The 20,189-nt window shown below is 43.1% G+C and overlaps 1 protein-coding gene across 2 annotated transcripts in view; it reads right to left on the minus strand.

Moving 5' to 3' along the window:
• Window positions 1–15,434, minus strand: part of ELP3 (elongator acetyltransferase complex subunit 3) — a 133,236-nt gene extending 117,802 nt beyond the window's left edge. The window contains exons 1-7 of one of the 2 annotated variants that reach the window (XM_077812338.1): window positions 15,352–15,434; window positions 13,603–13,702; window positions 11,592–11,730; window positions 9,695–9,765; window positions 6,729–6,792; window positions 5,009–5,077; window positions 982–1,136 (exon numbers count right to left, since the gene is read on the minus strand). In XM_077812338.1, the coding sequence (XP_077668464.1) occupies window positions 982–1,136; window positions 5,009–5,077; window positions 6,729–6,792; window positions 9,695–9,765; window positions 11,592–11,730; window positions 13,603–13,702; window positions 15,352–15,370 (617 nt within the window). In that variant the 5' untranslated portion in view covers window positions 15,371–15,434. Of the gene's footprint in view, window positions 1–981; window positions 1,137–5,008; window positions 5,078–6,728; window positions 6,793–9,694; window positions 9,766–11,591; window positions 11,731–13,602; window positions 13,703–15,135; window positions 15,162–15,351 lie in introns of those variants that run through there. The other variant, XM_077812339.1, reaches the window with a different exon arrangement.
• Between the last annotated feature and the right edge of the window lie 4,755 nt (window positions 15,435–20,189).

Raw genomic sequence — 20,189 nt, forward strand, 5'->3', positions numbered from 1 at the left:
AGCAAGGGAACAATAGTAATACATCCACAGCTTTGAAGCTGCGGACAGCCCACCTGCATCACCACCTTGACGGAAGGGGAGGGAATGATGATAGACTATGCATAAATGAGCTGTGCAGAATGAGAGGATGAGGGAAGCTCAATGTTACCAGCAGGAGATTTTTCAGATTATCCACAATCCTGTGCCCCCACCTCCCACCCCGCCCAAAATGTGAAATTTTAAAAAGGAAACTTTGAGATCCACTTACATTATTCATGAACTTGATTAAGAATATTTGTGTACTTTTTCTTTGCCAAAAGAGTCATTATTTAAATCGGATATCTGGATAATACAATGTTATTTAAATACTACACAATTTAAAGTTTGCACCCCAAAAACAGTCATTGTTGATATCAGCTGAGCTGTAGATAAGTACTTTTCAACCCCCAAGGGGTCGGCAGACCATGTCTAAGGGGTTCACGAACGACTGTCATTACCACAGAACAGTGGTTTTCCACCTGTGGACCCCTGGGATCCACAGACTATATTTCTGATTTCTAAAGGGGTCCACACCTCCATTTGAATTTTTTTAGGGGGCCGCAAATGAAAAAAGGTTGAAAACCATGGTTGTAGATACACTGGAAGTTTGCATTTTGGTGGTAAAAATCAGACTAAACACCAAAGTAAGAACAATCTGCTCAATTTGATGCCACATCACACAGAAATAGGCATGTACTGTGGAGAAAACTTTCCAGCTTGGGTGCCTAGAGTTGGATCCACGTTAAACCCATGATTAAGAACATTAGAAATGGTCTGATTTTTAGCCAATGGACTTGTGGGTGCTCAGCACTACCGGAAGTCTATCTAAATATACATTTGACTGTCTAACTTTGAACACCCAGGGTGGAAAATTTTAGCCCATATTTTCACACTCAATATTTGTTTTCCTATGCTAACTTAAGGTTTTTAAAAAGCGTGTTAAAGGACACCAAGTGTGCTTACCGGACAGCCTCCGATACGTTGTTGGAAGTGTGTCCAGATAAAGCATCATGAAGGTTTCGGATGAAGTAATCTCTGTAGTCTTCAGGAAGGGCCATAAATGTTCCTCCCATCACAATGAATTCCACCTTATCCACACTGTGGCCCAGCTGTTTCAGCTAAAAAGTTAAATATAGCTGTGAGAGACTTTGTACCTAAAGGACTCCAATGAAAACCTTTGACTCCAAAATATACTGTACAGTTAGTTCCTTATCAGAATTGACCTTTCATATCTTCTACTAGAATGCCAAATCAATAATGCTTTTGTATACAGTAGCCTTAATATAACTTAGAAATGACTTCTCTATTGCAAGAGCATAGGATGGTTTATAAAGACAATGTAAAGAGGTGACGTATAGGAGAGTGCTCTAAAGAGATGGGGCATCACAGATGATGGAGCAATACCATAAAGGAAGCTCAAACTGGAAGAGCAGAGTTCAAGGAGATGGGCGAGACCAGGGCTATACAAAATCCAGAGAGTTTTCCCACTGGATTTAGAGAGCAGCAGAAGCCAGTGAAGGCAATAAAGGATTAAGAGCAATGGAGTTTCACTGTTCTCCTGAAAGTTGATTTCAGGAGAAGAGACAGAAGATTTGAGGAACCATTTACTCTTTGTACAGATAAGAAGAGACAGCATCTACTCACATCAGAATTACAGGCAAATCAGTGATCATTCAACAATGTCCCAGGTAGTTTTTCCTATTATATTAGCAGTCAATTACTACTCAGAAGAGTTGCAATCTTAAACACTGTTTAGAATTGGTTGTTTAGCCAACGTAAACGGTTAGTTAAATGGCTTAAGATTCATTCATGAAGAGAGATCATTTAAGTTGGGGAGAGAAGGCGGGTGAGGTAATATCTGCTATCGGACCAACTTCTTTTGGTGAGAGAGACAAGCTTTCGAGCTCTTCCTCAGGTTGGGGAAAGCTACTGAGAGTGTGACAGTTAAGACCATGTCTGTATATATAGAGCAGTGCATCTGGTGAAGAGAGCTCAAGCAGCAGAAGTTATGTCAGCAGGAGACGCCCTCCCGCTGATATAGCACTGTGCACTCAAGCACTTATGTTGGTGTAACTTATCGGGGGTAGCCATGTTAGTCTGTATCCACAAAAACAATGAGTCGTTCAGTGGCACCTTAAAGACTAACAGATTTATTTGGGCATAAGCTTTCGTGGGTAAAAAACTCACTCCTTCAGATGCATGGAGAACACTTCAATCTCCCTGGACATTCCATAACAGATTTAAAAGTAGCCATAGTTGAACAAAAAAAACTTCAAAAACAGACTTCAAAGAGAAACTGCAGAACTAAAATTCATTTGCAAATTTAACACCACTAATTTGGGCTTGAATAGGGACTGGCTGGCTCACTACAAAAGCAACTTCCCCTCTCCTGGAATTGATACCTCCTCATCAATTATTGGAAGTGGACTACATCCATCCTGATTGAATTTGCCCTATCAACACTGTTTCTCCACTTGTTAGGTAACTCCCCTCTCGTCACATGTCAGTATAATAATGCCTGCATCTGTAATTTTCACTCCACGCATCTGAAGATGTGGGGTTTTTACCCATGAAAGCTTATGCCCAAATAAATCTGTTAATCTTTAAGGTACCACCGGACTCCTTGTTGTTTTGGTGTAACTTAGGTTGCTCAAGTGGGTGGTTTTTTCACACTCCTGAGTGAGATAAATTAAGCTGATATCAGCTATAGTGTAGACACAGCCTAAATATGAGATCAAACAGATAGTTTAGCATAAGTAGTTGGCACATATTATAAGAGACCATCCAACGTGAAGTGGCCCATTAACACCCCTGCAGTCATAAGACACAGATGGTGGTTACTGGGTTAAGTTACTGTAATAAGCCATAAAACCAGCATTTTTATGAAAGACCAGTATTTTTAGTGTCTACTGAAGTTATGAATTTAAGCTCCCAGGGTCATCTTTTAAAAGCGTTGTGCAGGTTTCCTTTGAGGACAAGGACTGATTGATCACTGAATCTGACCTCTTTGTGAAAAGTGTTCACGCACAGGTGATACGTTGTTTTGTCTTTTCATTTTCCTGTGAGAGTTCATTCAAGAGAGCAGTGATTGTCTGGTTTCACCCACATAGTTATTATATTGGATTTATGGTTATTACAACAATCTGTTAACCACTGACCCCTCTTTTTGTGCTATGACCTCAGGGATGTTTAACAGACCACTTCACCTTTACTGGTCCCTTAGAATACATACTAACTACTCATGCTAAACTATCTGTTCAATGTTATATTTAACTGACACTCCGTACCTTTCCCAGACCTGAAGAAGAGCTCAGAGACAAGCTTTGTAACTGCACAATCACCAACAGAAGTTGGTTCAATAAAAATATATTACCTCACCCACTTGTCTTTCTAATATCCTGGGATCAACACAGCTACAACAACACTGTATACATCTTTTAAGTTAGGCAGTTTCATATTTTTTGAGACCATCAAGAACTAAAGCATGAGGACAACAATTGAATCCTACAACTTATCTTCACCAAGTTTATTTATCAGGGGAGAAACATGGAGAAATTTTCTTGGGGATACATACATACACACATGCCACCCAAACTGGGACTGCTGGAACAGCCCACAGTTTTTGGCCTCTGTCCCACTTCCACCTATTTGTCTTGAGTAGCAAGAACTGGATTCTTTTTTGCTGAGTTCTTGACTCTGGACATCAGAGACTGCTGCAGGACAACAAGTAGCCACTTCTCCTATTCCTCCTCCACTATTCTTCCTTGTTCCCCTTTGTTGGCTCCTAAGGGATGGAAGCAGCCACTAGGCCAGCAGTTTCATCTCAGCCCCACCCTCAGGAGAAGGAAAAAAGGAGGCACCTAGATAGGGGAGGATAGAAGGGGAACATAAAAACAGAAGAAGAAGAATGGGAGAAACCCCACAATGGGGGAAGGAAAGGGAAACATACCAGAGTTTGATCCCATGTTCATTTATCATTATTGTCCATTCTCCATCAAGTGGCAGGTTATGACTTAGTGAGATGCCATCCTCCTAGTTTTCCCCAGGTTTATGCAGTTTTTTCCATGGAGATGCTACTGGAGGGAGCTGGGCTAATGGAACCCCCCCAATCACACAGATGTGAAAGTGGTAAGCCACTGGCTTCCCCAGCCCAAATGTAACTGGTAAAAGGCAGGGCTTATTTAGGGGTGAACTAGCTGGATGTTGTGAGAGCATCAATAGCTAAATATCATATTTTAGGATGGCTAACTCAAGTCACTTTAGATAAGCTATTACCAGCAGGAGAGTGAGTTTGGGGGGGGGGGGGGGGGCATGGTGAGAAAACCTGGATTTGTGCTGGAAATGGCCCAACTTGATTATCATACACATTGTAAGGAGAGTGATCACTTTAGATAAGCTATTACCAGCAGGAGAGTGGGGTGGGAGGAGGTATTTTTTCATGCTTTGTGTGTATATAATAAGATCTTCTAAACTTTCCACAGTATGCATCCGATGAAGTGAGCTGTAGCTCACGAAAGCTTATGCTCAAATAAATTGGTTAGTCTCTAAGGTGCCACAAGTACTCCTTTTCTTTTTGCGAATACAGACTAACACGGCTGTTACTCTGAAACCTCTCTCAAGTGTAAGACTTTGGGAGTTCTCATCATTGTTTATATGAGTTTTTCTTATACTGACAATATTTCATGTAGCAACATTATCATAATGAAACATCATATTTATGTATGAAAATAATGCAATATAGGGAGCAGAAAATGAAGGATTTGGCAGCTGGTAGGAGAGAGGATCTTAAAGATCATCATAAGCAAGTCTACTTTGAGGCCCCAAGATATTTATATATCTATTTAAAAACTCAAACCTCACCAGAGTGAGCAACACAACTCAGTAACCCCCAAGATCACTCTCTTAATTGGAAAGCTGTTTTCAAAATGCAGAAACTAACAGAATTATTGCAACTATTTTCAAACATGTTCCCTTCATTGAAAATATTTACCTGCTCGATTCGATGTCTTGTCTGGAGATAAGGATCGTATCGGGCACGAATGGCCCTCATTGATGTTGGCTAGGAGAAAAAAGGATTCATTATTAAATCTTATTTCTTGACAACATACTGGAAAAGAACAAGACGTGTGAATCTTTAGCCACTGGTTGGACACTCCATTTTCACAAACATGTAATTATTAAGATCTTGATTCCATTATGAATCCAGTGTCTATCTGGTTGTAGTTTACTGAAAGTTAACCAATGTAAAATCAAATTTGTGTTTTGCCCTGATGTTGTAATGCAACGGAAATAGGTCGTTTCAATCTTTTTTTACACCATTTTTACTTGACCACCACAAGTTTGCGGGAGGGAGAGGGGGCAACAAAATGGATTTATTTTATACCTCTGCAAATTATGATTACAAAACTATTGTCTCAAGATGCGTCGTCTTGATGCTTCATTCAATTTTTTCTCCTACCCTCATCTCACTGCTTTTTCTCCTTCATGATGCTGCCTGTGCATGGAATGACTTCCCAATGTCAGTTTGTAATCCACCACCCTCTTTTCATCAAATCCCTAAGAACTAATTTCCATGATGCCAACATTGTGAACTATTACTAATTGTTTTTAGACAAGTTATGCTCTCCTTTGAATTTCCTAGTGCATCAGGGACTGCCTCTTTATATCTCGCGAAGTGCCAAAGACACTTAATAATAAACGAATGCGTGTATACACACACAGGCACATGTGTCAGTCTGCAAATCAGTGTGAATTAGGGAAATTCTACTGTACATACATACTTCCTAATTTGCACTAATGAATGGGAGCCCCATTGCCAACCACTGAATATTGGATAATAGCAAAGTGAACCAAATATTAAAGATAAAAGGACTCTGCATCTAAGTCTACTTACTTCGTTTACTTTGACAATTATTACTTAGCTTCAATTATTTTTTGACACTTCATAATATACTAATAGATGGAATGAAGCATACTTGTAAAAAAATGTTTAAATAATTTAGTCTCACTACAGCATCTGCTATTAAGTTTTTGCTGGGTAGCAAGAAAACTTTTTCTGCACTATAAAATACGTAGGATTAGTGAGATTCTACTGCAGATACATACGTAATCTCAAAATGTGCTACTCTGGGGTTTGGCATGGGACACTAAATCAAGTAAGATAAGAAAAAAAGTCACTTTTGAAGTATTTTATTTACAGATTTAAAAACCTCAAGATCCCACTCTTTGTTAAAGTGAGTTACGAGACAGGCTTTAGAGCATTCAAGTTTCCACTGGGCCGTTTCCTCAGGCAATATTTATGAAGAACAACTACTTTTGGAGAGATCATACTTGGAACCTGCCAGTGTCCCTTTAAGTTTAAAGCCATCTGAAACAGGAAAATAAAAGGAAACTTATCTTTGCCAACATGAAAAGGATAAAATTGGTAGGAAAAGAAAAACTTTTTTTCAAGCCTAAGGGGGAAAAAAGGTAACAAAATAGTCAGGAGAGAGAAGAACTATTAAAAACTAATTCAAAGGGATTTCCAGCCCTAGCAGTTTAACTGTTTCAGTTTCACTACTCGGTCGTTTCTTTTTTTTCCCCGCTCTCTCCTTTTTCATTCTTGCGATAAGGACTGATTTTCTAAAGAGCTGAGACTAAAGATGAAAAGGACCCTGTCCCAATTTCACAGACAAAATGTCACATTGCAACATGACCCTCAAAGGTAGTACCTCATAGCCAGTGTAAGACTGCGTTGAATATTCAAAATCAGAATCGGGCCCACCAGGGCAGTATCTGCAAGTATTAAAAGAGAATGAGGAGTCATACACAAACCTGTACAAATGACAAACACAAAACAAAGAGTCTCTTGATTTATCTGAGACAGAAATCTCCGCATTTGTGCACTACAAAGCATAGTTTAAAGACATGATTTAGCATAGTAATAAGGACCCTCAACTTCTATTGACATTCATAGGAATTGAGGGCAGGTAGCACTATACAAGTGCTGTACTATAGCAGTAAAAAAAAAAAATTACATGTAAAAAAAGAAGATGACCAGTACTGCACAACAGATATTTTACTTAAAGCATCCAAAGGGGAACAGAATAACAAACGTATATATGAGAAATGTTGATCCGTCAAATAATTGTCTACCTAAAATAATTTTTTAATAAATTATACAAAAACATACTGCAAATACCTTCCAAAAGCCTAAAATAATTTCATATAAACCCCATCTCCACTTTATTCAGTTAGGGAACCAGCTCTAGAGATTTGGACTAGTCTCACAGAAAGATTATTAAAATGAAAACAAAGCGATACTATAAGTAATTCTAAATGTGTATAAGCAGCACAAACATTTTCCAAATGTCATAATTAAATTAGCCGTCCCACTATCTAGAAAATGACTCCTCTAGTTCAATGTATCTGAAGCATTTAGGTTGTCAATATATATAAAAAATAGATAGGGTCTTCAGTTACGAATTAAAGATAACTCAAGATCTGCATTTCATTTCCAGATACCATTAGGGATTTACATATTGATAGTGGGAAACCATATTTCTATGTAGTTGCTTGAATTCAGGGACATACTGTTTAGCAAACTACAGAGTAAAGTAACATGCAGGCTGGACAATTGTACAGCAATATATGATAAATTACTATTACTGGCCCTGACGACTTACGTTAAACAGATGTTAATTACATGCATGCAAGTTGCAGAGAAAGCAACTGGTGGATACCACAGCATCACTGCTGCTCAGGAGAGAAATGGGAAATGAATTGCTTCCCACAGAAAGCAACTAAAAGGAATCGGTTTCTGTTCGATCTGAAACATCCTCAGTTTAATTCTCAGGGTTACAAAGTTTAATGGCTAATGTACACTTCATTCAACGTTCAAAGATGACCTGGCACAGGAAGTGTGAGAATTCCCTCAGTTTCAGTAGTTCAGTAGCACAGACTGAGCACTCTCAATAACCAAACTAATGGAGCACTCAGCATGTTATTACTTAAAGTGCAGGTCTCTGAATAAAGAGCAAAAATGCCATCATCAAGTTCCAGGTTTGTCTCTCAATCATTCCCTATCAAATCAAATGCACTTTCAAATTCCCTATCAATTACTTTTCCCCACGGTTTGCATGGCAAACTCAGCCTGGACCATTCCTTCTCATGCACCACCACCAGTAATGAAGAGTCTGCAAGCCAAATTAATATCCTTGTTTAAATTGGAGCAACACAATTCAACGTATTTGCACAGATGTAATTGACTGAAATGTCTCAAATAGAACTGTTTTCAGAGTAGCCGCTGTGTTAGTCTGTATTCGTAAAAAGAAAAGGAGTACTTGTGGCACCTTAGAGACTAACCAATTTATTTGAGCATAAGCTTTCATGAGCTACAGCTCACGAAAGCTTATGCTCAAATAAATTGGTTAGTCTCTAAGGTGCCACAAGTACTCCTTTTTCAAATAGAACTGATGATGCACAAGGAGGAAGAACAGACTTCAGCTTTAGAACAGACTCTCCTAGTGTGTTGGCACTGAAAACTACTAAAAATTTTATTTTAGTTACTGAAGCCAGCAGATATGATGCTGAACATTCAGAGCAGAAATGTTATCTGAGAAGGAACTATTATCAAATAGCCAATTTTCAGAATAGAAACACAGTAGGAACATCTCATTTTTTTGCTTCTTTTGAATTTCTGTAATGTTCATTTCCACTCAGCTTGGAAGAGCCCATGGACATGACATCCCTGCAAGCAGTGGGTTGGGGATGTCATGCTGACAACAGAAATACTTGATATAGCTAAGTGGTATTTATAGCCTTGATATAGCTAAGTGGTAGCTAAGTGGCATTTTTCATTATAAGTTTGCACTTTTGAAAAGTTTTAAATATTTTATTTCCCAAAACTTTTTAAAAGTCATTTTTAAATTTTCAAAGCCCATAATTTTTTCTTGCCTCTCTCCATTGTATTTATGGGAGTTTGTGTCTCAAAGTTTGTTTACAGGCTGTTCAAGAATATGCTACTTAAGTCTCTGTAAGTACTTTTCAACTGTGACAAATATTTTCACTCACTTGGTCTGCAACAGTTCAATTTGAGTAGAGTAGACACAGATCTTCAGGGTATGCCACAAGACTCATCTGTTTCCCCAGGCATTTGAAAGGGAGGGAGAATTGTAACAGCAGGTATGAGGAATTGTTCAAACGGTGGGGGATTTATGGTAGATTACCATAAATTATTGCACTAAGGATGCATTTTTAAGCTGTGTGAATGGCTGTGAAACCTTTTTAGCTTTTTTGTAAATCAACACAAACAAACATCTAAAATAACATAATTTGTATTTCACTATTAACAAGTGGCCAAATCTAGCTCTTTGTATTCACTTAAGTATTTCCACTAACACAAGCAGGGTTTGATCCATTGAAGGAAAAGCATGTTTTCGTTGAAGAGAAAGAACTATCAAATAGAGTCCCTGTTTCTGCATAGCACACAGGCATCAGCAGTCTGGATTTTGATTCAGCTTGCTACAAGTTTTCACTCATGCAGAAAGAAAGGTGGCCTGTGGACCTTCAGAGGTAATCCAAGTCTGTAGAACCCCAAAACGGCAACAGTGACAGTATGCTACTGCACATGGCCAGACTTATTTCAGAGATACTGAAACACATTTCTCTTTTGGTTCATCTGAACAGTCATACTTACACACATATGTTTCCTGTAAAGTTAATGTGTGGACACCTGTGTGGTTTGCACATCACAGCCACAACAGCAATCTGTAATAAGGAGAGTTACAAAAGAAGAAAATTATAATCATAGTTATTTCTGAAATTATGAAAGATAAAAAGTATATCCTGGAATTATACAAACAGGTACATATGTGAGGGACTATTTTAAATTTTTCCACCTGAGCCTTACCCTTAACACTCTCGTGCATTAACTCTTGAATGAAAAAACAGTAGTGGCAGTGACAGAGTTGACCACGACCAAATGCAACAGTAAACTAGCACTGCCATTACTAAAAGGGGTTTCCACAGTCCAGACGGACATAGCAGCAGAACATGTTCATGGCACACAAGACCACATTTACAAGCTGATGACCCATCTCAGGTTTGGTACCACAAGCACGCTGCCAAGAGACCCAGGGTGACATTAAAATCCTGATTGGGACAGTTTGGTACACTTTCAGGAGAATATGAGACTGGGAGAATGACAACAGGCATTGGGGAAAGACTTTGGAAGACAGGCACTGGAGGAAGAAAAAACAGGAAACAGACAAAAAAAAGGAAAAAAATTAATCCTCATCAGTCACAGAAAGTAATTCTGTGCATCTTTTTCTCCCATGATCTCCTACAGTTTCTCAAACAAAAATTGAGCCTCACAACACCATTTGGGGTATTAATCTCCCTTTTAACAAATCAAGAATATGAGATCTGGAGAGGTTAAGATGCAATTTTTCAAGCGTCCGCTAGTTTTGAGTGCGCAACTTGAGACACCCAGGACCTGATTTTCAGAGATACTTGTCAATTATTATATGGCAACATGGAATTACCTTGATAACTGTACATTTCCAGATTTTTTTAAAACTGGGGAAGGAGGCAGAGAAGGGCAGGGAGAGTGTGTGTGGTATGACAGGAAGATTTAAAATATCCTGTTGGATGCTAGCTGTAGTTAAGTGTTAATACTTTTCAGCCTTAATTATCTTTTAAGGAAATTGTGGGTGAAGGATTAAAATCTTGTTACTGGACCATTTGCTGAACCAGCCAGCTGCAACAGTACTCAATTTTAAATGGGTCTTGTTTCCAGATTAACCTGTGGGAGTGAGACATACTAATCTAGTTAACAAATGGAAGTCACTGCACCAACCCTCTTCTTTTCGCCTTCATGAGATACTTTGAAAACCATATTCCCTTGCCATTACTATGATGCTGTAGACCAGTGTTTTTCGAAGTTCGGGTCTGTAAGGCACTGGATCGCCTTGCTCAGCACCCAGGGACCCTAGCAGCTCTGGTCAGCACTGCTGACTGTGACGTCAGAAGTCCCCGTCCGCGGTGCTGCCCAGCTAAGGCAGGCTAGTGCCTACCTGTTTGACACCGTGCTGCACTCCAGAAGTGGCCAGCAGCAGGTCCACCTTCTAGTCAGGGGGGCCACAGGACTCCACAAGCTGTGCTCGCCCCAAGCACTGGCTCTGCACTCCAATTGGTCAGGAACCAGCCAATAGGAGCTGGGTGGCAGTGCCTGTGGGTGAGAGCCGCATGGAGCCAAAACTTGTGCGCCTTCAACTAGGAGCCAGACCGGCCGCTGGCCGGACTGCTGCACCTTGGCTGCGCGGATGACCAGGAGCCGCCGGAGACAAGTCCATGCCCCAATCCCCTGCCCCAGCCCTGAGCCCCTCCCACACCTCAAATCCCCCATCCCCAGCTCCGTTGGGTTGCGGGCATCCATTTTCTTCAACTGGGTCCCCAGAAAAAAAGTTTGAAAACCACTGCAGTAGACAATCTAGTACTTCATTAAAGCTTCTGGACTTTCAACATCTTTACAATATTTGACAACAATTAATCCTGGTCTGTCACTGAAAGGGTCATTTATATATAGTGCTCACCCCACTAGCAGTTCGGATAGGCTTTGCCTTCAACTTGGGTACCAGCACCTTGCGATACTGAGGTGGTACAGCAGCGATGATGTCAACCAAACGAGGCTGTGCGGAAAGCCCATACTTAGCAGACGTCTTGGTTTTCACCCTAAAATGGAAGGATATCAAATTATTTTATTCTATTCAAGTCCTTACGCCCATTGCTGTGATATCCCAGCACCTACCTACAACTCAATCCACTAAGTGCTATGTTACTGTCTACAGTTCAGACTAACGTACACTACTTAATGAGACACACGTTAAAAGAACCTAATTTAAAAGCTGATGCTAGCTATATGTGATAGCTAACTTGGCTTTATTAAGGCATAAAAAAATAACCCATGACCCGAGGCAACTGTAATTGTAAGATTTTGTATTTTTGCTATTTCTTGGCCTTTTTTTAATTAAAGCGTGGTTTTACTCAAAAAAGTTCTGAAAATAGCACTAGAAGGCTCAAAGTTTATTGTTTCTCAGTCACTGAGAGCAAATTAGTTCAGTTTATGAGATTTTTCTCTAATTGCTACCCTGCAAACCCAGATTCCTGCTAGGTCTCTTTCCAACTTGTGCCCAGGAAAAGGTCTTTGAAGAGAAGACCAAAGCACGGCAATAGGAACCTGGGGCCAAATCCTGTTCTCAGTCTTAATACAGTTATTCTGAGTTTACAAAGGTAACAGAGAAGAATACTGTTTTAGTTAACAATTCTTTTCATTACATGGGAGCCTGAATTTAATCCAGATCACTATCACTTGACTCCGGATACATCTACACAGCAAACAGAAGACCCATGGCAGGAAGTCTCAGAGCACAGGTCAAATTACTTGAGCTTGGGCTGTGGGGCTAAAAATAGCAGTGTAGACATTCAGGAGCCCAGCAAAAGGGGTGGGTCTCAGGGCTTGGGCTCTAGCCCAAGCCCAAACACTAATTTGCTCTCAGTGGATCATAGTGGATCACAAGCTCAAAAAGAGTGTTGTAAAAAAGCAAACATCATTCTGGGATGTATTAGCACGACTGTTGTAATCAAGACATAAGAAGTAGCACTTCTGCTCTACTCTCTGATTAGACCTCAAGGAGAGTATTTTGTCCAGTTCTGGGCAACACATTTCAAGAAAGATGTTGACAATTGGAGAAAGTCCAGAGAAGAGCAACAAAAATGATTAAAGGTCTAGAAAACATGGCCTATAAGGGAAAATTGAAAAAAATTGGGTTTGTTTAGTCTGGAGAAGAAAAGACAAGAGGGGACATGATAACAGTTTTCAAGTACATAAAAGACTGTTACAAGGAAGAGGCAGAAAAATTATTCTCCTTAACCTCTGAGGATTGGACAAGAAGCAATGGGCTTAACTTGCAGCAAGGTTGGACATCAGGAAAAACTTCCTGTCAGGGTGGTTAAGCACTGGAATAAATTGCCTACAGAGGTTGCAGAATCTCCGTCATTGGAGACTTTTAAGAGCAGGATAAGTAAACACCTGTCAGGGATGGTCTAGATAATACTTAGTCCTGCCATGAGTGAAGGAGACTGCACTAGATGACCTCTCAAGGTCACTTCCAGTCCCATGATTCTATGATCTACACTGATATTTTAGCCCCACAATGCAAGCCCGAGTCAGTGGAGGGTTTGTTTTGTTTTTTTTTGCTGTGTAGACGTACCCTGTATTGCCTCAAGGTGCCACAAGTACTCCTGTTCTGTATTGCCTCTGTGGGACTAACAGGTTGGACAGACTTACAATGTAAAAAATAAGAGACATGTTTATTCTTTTTCATTAGTATGACTCATGCCATGGTACAAAAGCTCTGAATGAAGCAAATGGGTATATTTTAAAGTCAGCACACAAATGCAATTATATAAGATTTGTATTCGTGAAAGAAATTCAGTTGGGATGTGAAAACTAAGTACAAAAATATCTGAATAGACAATTATTCCTCCAGGCTGGGTACCTGCCCTGGGAAGCATAGAGATAAGTTACTGGCTGGCACTACTTACTTATTTAGATTCACATCTCTTCCCTGCTCATGAGCCTCAATCAGCTGTTTAATGACATCAGCTATTGTCATCATCATCAGCTCTGCATGGCTGAGGTCTCCTGAAATAAAAATGAAGTATGTTCAGGCAAAAAAAACACACATACATATGACATATGCTAATCATTTGTGCAAATTACTAATTCAAGCTAACACTTCCTACAATTCCAGCAGTAGGCTGCTGACCCCACAGAGCTATGCCAATGCACATGATTCCTGATATACATCACTCGCTTATCGAGGGAAACAACTGTCATAAGATGTTTTGTTTTATGTGTAAAACACAAACTCCATCTTCACTTCCGATGACCTCTCATTGTTGAGCAACTTGCACTAATGCCAGAAAAGACAAGAAGTAAAAAATATAACGCTGGAAGTTTAATCTAGACAAATTTGTGCCTTAGTTCTAGTCTAAATTTTCAACAGAGAAGGTAATTAACCCCTGGAACAACTTCCCAAGGGCTGGGCTGGATTCTCCATCATTGGAAAAATTTTAATCAAGACTTTTTTTTTTTTTAAATGAGATGCTCTAGTTCAGAGGTGGGCAAACTACGGCCCGCGAGACCATTCTGCCTGGCCCGGGAGGCTGTCCACCCTCCCCCACGCAGCGTAGCTGCAGAGCCCAGCCCGACCCGGTGCTCTGTGCTGCCCGTCACAGCGCAGCTGCCTGTCCTGGTACAGCCGCGCTGCCAGCCACCGGTGCTCCAGGCAGCATGGTAAGGGGGCAGGGTTGGATCGAGGGCAGGGGAGTTCGGGGGGCGGATGGGGCAGGGGTCCCAGAGGGGCAGTCAGAAAGGAAGGGGGGGGGTTGAATGGGGTGGCAGGGGGCAGTTAGGGAGAGGGGACAGTTGGGGCAAAGGGTCTGAGGGCAGCCAGGGAAAAGGGGTGGTTGGATGGGGCAGGGGTCCCGGGGCGGGGTCAGTCAGGAAACAGGGGGGGGGTCGGATGGGGCAGGAGTCCCGGGGGGCCATCAGGGAACAGAGGGGATTGGATGGGGCAGGGGGGGGGCATCAGGGGGCAAGAAGCAGGGGGGTTGGATAGGGGCCGGGCCACGCCTGGCTGTTTGGGGAGGCACCCGGCCCGCCATACAATTTCAGACACCCGATGCGGCCCTCGAGCCAAAAAGTTTGCCCGGCCCCTGCTCTAGCTCCGACAGGGATTAATTCAGGGACGAGCTGACAGGGGGGTCCAGCCTGGGCGGTCCCTTCCGGCCCCAAGAGGCCGCAGCCACGCCCGCCCTGCCCACCTCCCAGCAGCGCAGCCGGGCCGATGCACCGGCAGCCCGGGGAGGGCGGCGCAACAGCAGCTCCGCGGCGCGGGGCTGCCCCGCACGAAACGCTGCCGGGGCGGGCGGGGGGATGTTTGTTCACACCCCTGAGCGACAGGCGCCGCAGCGAGGGAAGGCCCCGTGTCCAGAAAAGGCCGGGGACGGGGCTACAGCGGCTGTCCCGGACGCCCCCCCCCCGCCCCGGTCCCGCCGGGGCTTCCTCCCTACCCGCTCCGGCGGGCGGGGCCGCGCTGTGGCCCCGATCCTGCGCGCGGCTCCCCTCGGGCCCCCAGCGGGCACGTGAGCTGCGGGGGCGGGAACAACCCAGCTCCCGCGCAACAGCCTCGGCGCTCGAGCCCCAGGCCCGGGGCGGGGTGGCCACCGAGCCGCCCCAAGCCCGAGGAAGAGACGCGGGCGGGGTGGGGGGAGGGGCGCCGCCGTTACCTTTCTTCTTCTGCTTCATGCTGGAGCCTCCCCTCGCGGCCACCAACCGCCCGCCGGGTACAGCGCCCTCCTCCCCGCACCGAGTTCCGCCTGTGGGCGCACTGCGCATGCTCACCCGAACGGAGCGTGCGCAGTGGCCTTCGCTGACGCAGCTACCCTCTCTCTGCCCTTACTTCCAGGCGGACGGGTCTGCTGCTGGCTCTTTCTGGGGGGGGGGGTTGTAAAGGATCAACGGGGGGCAAGTCGTAGCGGCGGGGGGAGGGGCAGGCTCTGAGCAGGGGGCAGAAGAGGGGCTGGAGGGGAGAAAGCGGGGGTGGGAGCCTGGGTTAAGCCCCGGGGGAGGCGCTGCCAGACCCTGTGCGGGGACAAACCCCCCCGGTAGGGGGCGACAGTGACCCCGTGGGATGAGCCCCCCCCAGAGCCTGCCCCCCTGCTGAACCCGGACTCCGTCCCAGAGCCTGTGCCCCCAAGCAGGGCCGGGTTGGCCTTTGGTGGGCCCCCGCGGGGGCAACGGGGACGTGGGGCGGGAGGGCAGAGTCCTGGGAGCGAGGGGCTGGCTGGGGGCAAGGGAAGATGGGGCACGGCAGGGACAGCCTGGCTCCACCCAGCCCAGTACAAGGGCACTGTTTACAAACCGGGAGCTGCCAGGCGCACGGTGGCCCGCCGGGCCCTGCGCGGCCATCCCGCTTCTTCCCCGTGGGGGCGGGCCCACGCCGCACCATGCTGCTCCCCTGCCCAGCAGCCCCTCTGCCCCCCTACGCCCTGCTGCTCCCCTGCCCCCATCCCTCTGACCCCCTAGTGCCGCGCTGCCCAGATACCCCCACAAACCCCTATGCCCAGTGCCCTCCCACAGACCACTATGCCCAGAACCCCCCCAGATCCTCTCACTGCCCAATGCCCCCCTAGCTGAACACCCCCCACAGCCCTTCCACAACTGCACAGTGCCCTGCACCTCCACAACGGTGCAGACCCCCTCGCTTCCCAGCACCCCAACACACAGATCTCCCCACCTCCTCACTGCCCAGCACCCCACCCCCCACCCCCAGAGCCGATAGAGACCTACTTTCCCACGCCCTGACCCCCATCCACAGTAGCCGGCCCTGATGGGAGGTGACTGTGTCTGCCAGGCTGAGCCTGCAGCGCAGCCAGGGCAGGTCCTGGGGCAGGATAACTCCTGCCTCTTGGGAGTGGTGCAATCAGCCAGGCTGGAGCAGGAGCAGAGCCTGCCCAGGCCAGGCTCCCTCAGGACCCACATGCCTGGTAGGACCCAGCTCAGCCCTCCAACACTGTTCCCTATTTTCAACAATTCCTTTGCATTTGATCCAGCAATGAGGATTGCCTTTTGCTGCATTTATCTTGCCTGTGAATCCAGCCCTTAGTGTCCCATGTTCACGTCATTGATTGTGTGTAGAAGCTGATTCACAAATATTCAGTAAGTGTATTATATTGTGTCATCTTACATCCTTCCCAAGGGCAAAAATCTTCTGTAACAATGAAGGCTTGGGCTTATGAGCAGTGGCTGCAGAACTTTTGGATGCACAAGTCCACATTTCTGCATCTGTGTGCAAAACTCACCAAAATAAAAGCTGCACTGACAATGGAGAAGCACTATGGGGACCTGCAACACCAGATTATTATTCAATTAGTCAATCAGTGGTTTCTCTCCTAAACCAAGGTGGAATGGATTTCTTTAATTTAAGTAGTCACAACATATTGCTAAAGATCATTTTATGCTCAATGCCCAGTTAACACCTCTGCAGTCACAGGTGATGCCAGTCAGCTCAGTCTTCTTGGGGAACCAGGGCACAGTATCCAGCCTATCTGACTCATGAAAGGTCACCCGCCCACTTGAACCAAAACTGATCAGAGAAAAAACTTGCACAGAGCAGTGAATGGCAGTGTGAGACACACCTAGACCCCTCATGACAAGAGTGACAAGATTAAGGCAACTCCCCTATCCTCATCTGCATGAAAGCTGGAACAGAGCCATGTCCATCAGCATACTGAATGGAGAATAGAGGCCACTCTCCGTCTGCATGAAAGATGGGAAAAGGAGACATCTCATTGGCATACATTCGACTAATGTTTTGTGACGACCCAGTGTTTCCAGAAGAAGTCTCAGAGAATTACATGTTAAGTGTATGTTATTACCAGCACCTTTCATGTACACATGGCATTCAGTGTGTCTTCATTTTACAAATATAACCCCTTCTCCATTTGTTTACAAAGATCCCAGGTATGAATACATTCGGGGAAGATTTCTGCAAAGAGTACAGCATAAATATGAAATCGAGACATGATGCTGATATTGTACTGGCTCTAAGTAACATTTCTAAAGCACAAGAAAATCAACAAAGACGTTATACTAAAAGAGACTTCTAAATATGGGGAAATAACATTTGATGTTAGGGACTGTGTTCTGTTACTGAATGCTAGAAAGAGAACAAGAAAAGGAAGAATGCTGCAACCTACCTTTCGGGGACCATACAAAATTACTACTGTTGAGGGTAAGAGAGTGAAATTATAAACCATCTCAGGGAAACTGTTAGGAACCATGTACAGCATCACACACTTAAAACCATTTAAAGAGCCACCAACACTAGCTGCTGAAAGCACATCAGAGGAAAACATCGGAACTGAAATTGCAGTTGGTGACACTGAACCAGAAACACCCTCAGAAGAGATTAGAAAAGTGGATGGGACTGTATCTCACAAGTCTCATGACAGCACAGTGAAAAACACAGAGGTCACAGCAATGGAAGAAGAGGAGTATATAGGGCAAGATGTCTCAAGCAATGATACAAGTGATGCTGATGACAATTCTGATGACATGCTTATGGAGGAGGTGGAGGACAAGCAATGGATTCTGACAGGTAATTGGGTACCGCACCTTTCTTAAACAGATCTTTAACATCGTTCCATTTATGAAGTATATTAAAGGTTTTCATGTATAAAGTGGCAGCATTCACAGTAGTAAAACCAAGAAAAAGGAAACTGTATTACCATGCATGTAATGTGTATTACTTATTTTTTCTAGTCAAATTTGTAATGACCGGCAAACACACAGAGAGACTGGAGGCCAAAGTGAGAAAAATCAAATTGTATTGCTCTTCATTTCATTGCCTGAAACCAAGAAGCTGGATAAGTGATGAGGTACATTTAAGTACCACTAAACATGTACGGTAACAGGACTGATTCATCAAATAATATTTAAATTGTGCCTTTTCTTTCATCATGTGTTGTAGGTTATTGATGCATATTTGAGCTGTGTGGTCTAGAAAGCAGATGGAAAGGTAGGCTACTTACTGTGATGGTACATGAAAGTATACATTGTATCAATAAGTAAACAATCAAGTGAATATGTGGTCCAACATATTTAAGTCCAAATACCCTTGAAATATCAGCAGTTGCTGCATTTCAATCAGAATTGCAACATTTCAGTGTATTTACTGCTGCCAAACATTTACTGAAATGTATTTGGAGGTGCATATCAGACATACAATACTTGACTAATTGAGGGCCACATTAGTTTTGCTGTACAGTTCAGTGGGTCCATTAGTTAAACACAAGTATGCAAACAGCTTAGTCAGTTTTTACGTTAAGTAAGACAGAGCACATTGATTACAAATCTTTTTGTTTTTACATGACTCTCTTACATATCTGATTTGTAACACTAAGGATCCCTTGATCTACATTTCATGGTTTGCTTCACTGGAAACTATAATTGCATTTCTAATTTATTTTAAAATGAATACGGAGTGAAATTCTTCAAAACGATATATTATTGCTTCCTTACCACACACCAGGTCATTGGGTTCTTGCGGTAAGATGTTTTGTATTTTACTTCTGGATTATGGGCAATAAATGTGGTATTATATAAGAGATTTGTAACACAGCTGGGTAGCAGTGATATAATTTCCCGTGTTGCGGGTTTTCAGTGAGTTCAGTGCATGCAAAGGAAAGTGGAATGTGAATGTAAAAAATAAAATGCTACTGTGAAGTTATGTTGTTAATGTCACTTGGAAGAATATGGTCTGTAATGAACTGATCAATGATTTCACAATATTCTGTTCTCTTGTGTGTTGTGAGACATTACAAATGAGAATATGTTAATGGAATGATTTTTGGTAAATCATTATAAAATTGTTGAAATCATCACATTACCAATATAATTTGTACATATATTTACACTTACAGATAGATAGCCTTGATTGGGGAAAAAAAGGAATTGTTAATAATTGACCCCTTGTGTGATGAGATGAGATCTGAAAGAACATACCTGAGGAATTGGAGGTGTTTTATTAGATACTTACTTTTACAGTGTACATGAACTGTTACTGTGAAAAAAATTTTCAGGGAATATAACAATAGTGAGACTAATATCTTCCTGTAGCTACAAATAAAAATTGAAACAGCATGTACTTGTACTGAATATGCTTAGTAACGGACTTTGAGTGAACTTGTGTGATTTGAGTCTGGGTAACAACTTCATAGAATGTGGACACAAAACAGTAGCATGTTGCATGATTGAGAAAGTGTTATTATCAACATGGGGCACAGCAAATCAGGTGATACATTGTGTAAGAGTGAGACAATAATATGAAAACAAGTGTGTGTGTGTGTGTGTGTGTGAATGAGCAATAAGTCATTGCAATCATTAATTAAATTTAGAGAGAATGGACTTGTATCTATGTCCAGAAACCGGAGGGGGGGGAAAAGGGAAAGAAGAGCTCATTTATACAGTCCGCTAATGTACTGTAAAAATTTCTGATACTTCATCAAACAATTAACTAGCAAATCCTCATCTGATTGGAAGAGTAAAATTGTTCAGCATACCA

This window comes from Eretmochelys imbricata, chromosome 3 (assembly GCF_965152235.1).
Source record: "Eretmochelys imbricata isolate rEreImb1 chromosome 3, rEreImb1.hap1, whole genome shotgun sequence".
Taxonomy (NCBI): Eukaryota; Metazoa; Chordata; order Testudines; family Cheloniidae; genus Eretmochelys; species Eretmochelys imbricata.